The 6,272-nt window shown below is 42.6% G+C and overlaps 1 protein-coding gene across 1 annotated transcript; it reads left to right on the top strand.

Moving 5' to 3' along the window:
* Window positions 1-564: 564 nt before the first annotated feature.
* Window positions 565-1,273, top strand: LOC147984710 (protein FAR1-RELATED SEQUENCE 5-like). Its single transcript, XM_087541222.1, has 2 exons — window positions 565-818; window positions 949-1,273. The coding sequence occupies exons 1-2, from the start codon at window positions 565-567 to the stop codon at window positions 1,271-1,273; spliced, it is 579 nt and encodes a 192-aa protein (XP_087397348.1).
* Window positions 1,274-6,272: the final 4,999 nt, after the last annotated feature.

A 6,272-nucleotide genomic window follows, 5' to 3' on the forward strand; every position in this document is an offset into this window, starting at 1 on the left:
ATTTTGGCCACTCTAGCAGGTTCAAAAGTACAAGATATGAGCCATATAGATAGGAGCAACATCACAATGAATCTGAGGAGAGACGTCCGTACAATGAGAGACGGAGATCTTCGTCATCATTGCTCCCTCCAAGAGATGCATTGCTGCATGTGCCAAGGGTGACACCACTGGCGCCCATAAACCAGGGAGAACAACAAACACCGGAGGCAGCGCAGAGCTATACACATGTAAGTATCCACATAGAAAAAAAATACAAGCACAGTCCATACCATGGTGCTGTGACCACCCCATCTAACATTTTTGTTTTGTCACTGTTGTGTGCAGCCACCTGACATTGAAGCTTATGTTCTGCCAAGGCTAGAGATGAGGTTTGAAACTTTCGAAGAAACTAAGAACTTCTACAACGTATATGCGAAGCACGCTGGTTTTGCTGTCAGGGAAGGCCCCAAGTTTAAGATCAGAGCCTACCTTTATTGCACATGCCATGGAGTTTATGAATCAAAGGTGTCTGAAGCAAATAGATAGTGTAACAAGATGACAGCCAGAACTAACTGCGGGGCTAAAATGAGGCTGGAGAAGGAAAAGGATGGAACATTTGTCGTAAAAGAGATAGTCTGGGAACACAACCACAGGCTACAGCTCACCGCAGAAATGCTTGTCTTCTTGCACTCCCACAAAAACTTCGACAAAACAATCTTGGAGTACGTCAAGTACCTGCAGTTCAAAGGCATTGAACATGCGCAAATCATGAGCATTCTGGGCGGTGATGACCCTGGTAGCTACTTCCTCGAAATGAATGCCAAAGACCTGATTAACCTGTAAGAACAAACTTGTTCTCCTCCCATAAACCGCCTATGTCTTTTTTCCTCTGTCAGTACAAACATATCAAGCAACGCTTGACCTGACGCCAGTTCAACATGCATTTTTCAATGAACTTTTTATATGCAGGAAAGCAAAGAATTCAAGGATTGATGATGTGGATGATGTCCTAAAGACTGTCAATTTCTTTAGGGAGATGAAAGCTATAAACAGGGAATTCTTCTATGACATGCAACTCGATGAGTCCGACAGAGTTAAGAACATATTCTGGGCGAATGCAAGCTGCCGAGGAGCGTATCAGGACTTCGGGGACTGCGTAACGTTTGACACAACATACAAGACCAACAAGTACCATATGCCACTTGGGGTGTTTGTCGGAACTAACAACCACTTACAGACTACGTTCTTTGGTTTTGCCCTGATAAGAGATGAGGATGCAGATTCATTCAAGTAGCTGTTCAGGACATTTTTAAGGTGCATGAGAAGGAAGGCTCCTACATGCATTCTCACAGGTACACCCGCTAAAACCACCCCCAACCACCACCCCCTACCAAAAAAGAAAAGGAAAATAACACAGTAAAAATGTTGTGTCAGTTGTATTGGTATATATGCACAACCATCTGCTGACCACTCCGAGTCTATTTTCTCATTACCAGACCAGTGCCAGGCAATGGCTTTGGTGATCGCAGATGTTTTCAAGAACACAGTACATAAGCTATGCCGCTGGCACATTATGAAGAAGTAAAGGGAACACCTCGCGTACCTGTATTTCCTGCACGAGGACCTTAAGGATGAATTCACATCAATTCTCAACTGGCCCCTCATGCCAACTGAGTTTGAGGATGTCTGGATAAGACTCATGGATAAGTACAACCTCCACGATGATGCCACAATGGTGGGCATGTGGAACGAGCGTGAGAAATGGATATCAGCCTACTTCAAAGAAATTTTCTGTGCCAAAATGACATCCACACAACGAAGTGAGAGCATGAACTATGTGCTCAAGAAGAACTACGTAAATGAGAGACATAACCTACACCGGTTTGTCAGCCAGGTAAACTCTTGCGTCAAAACCAGGAGGTAGACAGAGAACCAGGAGACAATGGGTAACCGGGTATAGCTCTATCACTTGTCGGAAGACAAAAAATTACATGCTTACTAAAGTAAAAACTTTATTAGAAGTTTTTCCTGCGAGAAAACTAACAATTTGGTCATCATTCTTGCATCTACAGAAGGAACAAAACACGCTGACCTTCTATGGGTTTGACACCCAGATGGCAAAGCTGTACACGCGAGCTGTGTACAGCGAGATCAGAGATAGGCTAAAACTGAGCACTCTCTTCACGGCGACAGAGACGGAAGAGCCGACAAAGTACCTAGTGTGCTACAACCACCCGCAAAAACTGTCTGTGTGGGCTCAGCACGCGTTCCAGGTGGTTGCAGACCCCGTGGGAGAAACATATGAGTGCGAGTGCAGGCTATGGGACCACACAGGTGAGGACTACAAAAAAGATGTTACATACTGTACTACTTTTTTTGCAAAGTTTTTGTTCGAATGAAATGACAAAAAACATGAACCTCTTCCAAAAACAAATACAGGTCTTTTCTGCGTGCATGTCCTGTGCATGATGCAGACAATTAAGGCTGAAAGCGTTCCAGAGAAATACATACTCAGGAGATACACCAAACGCCCGAACATCCAGCCAACATTTGACAGAAATGACTTGAGGACAGTAGCGTCAAACAAGGCATCCCAATACTGCATTGAAAGCTCACTGCTGATGCTGAACATGAGGGTGCACAGAAAAAGCTTGAGAAGCCAAGAGCAAATGGCAAGGATGCGGGTCGTCATCGACAAACTTGAACAAGAACTCGACGCCATGCATTCTGCTGAAAATGGAGGTGTCACGGACAATGAAGCCATTGAGCAGGATATTGCTACAATGTTGTCCGAGATGAACCATATGGGATCTATTGACCCGTTTGAGAATGAGGAAGAGGAGCAGCAGCAACCGGAGCTTGCCCATGTGCACACTCAAGAGCACCGACAAACTCACATGCGAGATCATGAGCTTGATGGTGCTGTAGGCGAACGACATGAAAATAGCACATCCTACCACCAGCAGCAGGAAAGGGTGATTAAACCCCCAATATTCTCAAACACAAAGGGGAGGAAGAGCAAGACGCAAGCAGCGAAAGCTGCGAAAGCAGCAGCCAAAAAGCCACCACGCCCCATCAAGCGCGTGGAATTTGTCCCAGACGGCAAACCCCTCGGGGTAAGGGCATGCGGATTCTGCAATGTCGTGAGCAACCATAACTACCGCACATGCCCACTCCGCACAGATGCCACTGTCAACAAGAACAAGCAGATTGGAGCCACCCAGCTTTCTACCAATGGAGACAACACACGTAATAGCTACACTTGCCGCAAGTGTGGCAGAACTGACGGACATAATGCCCGCACGTGCAAAGTGGGCAAGGAGGTCAGTGGAGCTGAACATAAATAGGGCAAGGTACAGAGTTCCAAGCAATCAAATGAAGACGGTGACGAAGAAGAGTTTGATGAGAATGATGGGCAATCAGACGAAGACAATGAAGATGACAGTGTCGTGGGCGAGGAAACTGAAACTGACGATGAAGCTGCCAAGGCTCAACCTGGAAAGAGCGCCGGCAAGGCACAACATTCGGGGACAGTTAGGAGAAGCTCAAGACTGAACAATACATAGTGGTTATCCTGCTGCGTCAACTAAAAAATAACCTTGTAGTCTTAGTTGAATCAGCACACAATGAGGAAGCATTTCACAAAACACTGTCGTTTACCAAAACTTATTTAGCTTTATTGTCAATTTCTCGATCAGAACTAAAGTTATTTTTTAGTTTCTGATTTGTGCCCGCTGGAGCAGTGACATTATTATGTAAACCATTTGATAATCATTTTGAATGCAGTCACAAAATACGTTTGAAAAAACTTATCTGGATATATCCGACGCAAAAGGCTATTGTGAACTAGTAACTCAGGAAAAAAATATGTCAAGGAAAATTTTAAACTCTTGTAGCATATCAGTACTGATAACTTTCAGTTGTCAGTACAAGGCAGAGTACACATCAGTACTGATATAATTTCTGATTTGTGCCCGCTGAAGCAGTGACATTATTATTTAAACCATTTGATAATCCTTTTGAATGCAGTCAAAATAACTTATCTTAATAATCCTTTTACATTATTTAAACATAGTAGGATTGCTCTATCTTGTAATTGAATGACTGAAAAATTGTTTTCAGTTCAACTACTATATAAGTCTTTAGTACAAAAAAAACTTAACCAAAACGAATTCCCGATGAAACATTGTGCCACACTTAAAACACAACACAAAATATACTAGTTATTACATAGTACTCGACAAGACATCAAACACTACAAAATAGAGCCTACAATGTTTTCAAGAGATATATCACACAACTATCCAATTCACTATGCAAATGATGACCATTTATCCTATGCATCAGGAGCCAAAGCCTGAACCTCCTTGGGAAGCTCCGTCACCATAAGATGGTTATTACGGTTGAACACAACTCTATACAGATCCTCAGCGTTCCAATCAACAATGCGTGGCTGCAAAACAATAAAACAAATTATCAAAAATCATGACACATAAAAAAAAGGATGCACAATAAGCCAAAAACAGAAAGTGAAAAGCTCAACAAGAAACCCACGTCATTATCTCGAATGTTCTCAAGGATCTTTTCACCATCATAGCATCCCGCATACTTCAGAGTATAATGGCCACATTCATTCGGCCCTTGAAGTGGAACCTTGACAAACGTTGGTTTCTTTGCAAGCAGCTCCCAATTGGGCTGCTTGCTCGCATTGTACTGAGCATCACCATACACAGCCTTCATTACTTTGACCAATCTAGAAATCTGTAAAAAAACAAAACAACCCACACAGTTTTAGGTCTCAGAAATAGCAGAAACAAAGATGCAGAAATATTAATCCAGTACAGATAATAAATGTCACTCACAATCTTCTCGCAGTCTTTGTGATAGGTGTTCTTCGAAGGACGGTGGTTCTTCGGATAAGGTAAAGAGTCAAGGATGTCAACGCTACTTCGGTACCGATTCATGACATATAAGGAATAGTGGCTCACTTTCCTATCCCTTGATAAAACCATAGGCTTGAATCGAGGCATCATGATCTAAAAACAAATGACCAAAAAAGAGATATTAAATATTCAAAGTAAAAACCAGCATCACAACAAACAAATAAAAACCAAAAATCAGCTAGTAGAAAACCAAAAATCAGCTAGTAGATCTCACAAGGTCGGCACTGAGCAAGTCTTCATTAGCTTTAACATAGCTCTTGAAATCTCTCGCTACACTCTCCACATTAAACACTTTATTTTCATCCTCGTAAAATGAACAGTCAAGCACAACCTGCAAAAAAGCCAAAATAGAAAATAGACAGCAGAAAAAGAATCAACAAGCAAAGTATTATTAAAAAACATAAAAACAATAGACAGTCTTGTTCAACATAAAAAACCGATCTGATTGATTACCTGATGAAATATGGACTCAGCAATATCCTTTTCCCAGATGCGAAATCAGCATTTCTATCGGGATCTTGCTTCCAATCATCAATGAGGAAGTCAATTACATCACCCTCCATCATTTGCCCAGGTGAAAAAACTTCCCAAATGCGATTCCCAGTGAAGTTAGTTACGTTTCCATCAGGCCAAGGTATCATTGAGAATGTATTCCTGCAGCACACACAAGAATAAAAAGAAGGAGAAGCAAGATACGGCATTCATAGCAGTTCGAGTTGTATAAAAAGGAACAGTTCAGGCCATATTTATCTAGCAGTTACAAACAACAGAAGAAAAGGAAGAGGAAAAAATAATGAGAGATACTCACTCGCCATACTTCTCACGCCATTCATTACTAAGCAACAGATTATACAACCTGCGAGCCTTGTCCAGGTGAGGGAATTTATAAGGGTGAAGCTACTGCACAGGGGAGCAAAACTTTATAGGAGCTCTGGGCGCACGCTTCGTGCTTACAACATTGCCAGAATCCAAAGTGGGATCTTTCCTAGCACCAGCACCCCTCGTAGGTCAACCAGAGTAAGATCTGCACTAGAGTGGTACGCTAATCCTGTTCTGGAGGTCATGCTACTTGACCATGACGAACCTAGGAACTATGAGGAAGTGATGATGAGCCCAGATTCCGCAAAATGGCTTGAGGCCATGAAATCTGAGATGGGATCCATGTATGAGAACAAAGTGTGGACTTTAGTTGACTTGCCCGATGACCGGAAAGCCATAGAGAATAAATGGATCTTCAAGAAGAAGACTGACGCTGACGGTATTGTTACGGTCTACAAAGCTCGACTTGTTGCGAGAGGTTTTCGACAACTTCAAGGTGTTGACTATGATGAGACCTTCTCACCCGTAGCG

This window comes from Triticum urartu, chromosome 2A, assembly GCF_056163025.1.
Source record: "Triticum urartu cultivar PI428250 chromosome 2A, HENAU_Tu73, whole genome shotgun sequence".
NCBI classification, from domain to species: Eukaryota; Viridiplantae; Streptophyta; class Magnoliopsida; order Poales; family Poaceae; genus Triticum; species Triticum urartu.

Bases quoted from the DNA above. Each gene is read 5' to 3' on its own strand.
- LOC147984710 (XM_087541222.1), top strand. From the start codon at position 565: ATGAGGCTGGAGAAGGAAAAGGATGGAACATTTGTCGTAAAAGAGATA. The intron at 819-948 runs GTAAGAACAAAC...TTTTATATGCAG, and splicing joins GCCAAAGACCTGATTAACCT to GAAAGCAAAGAATTCAAGGA.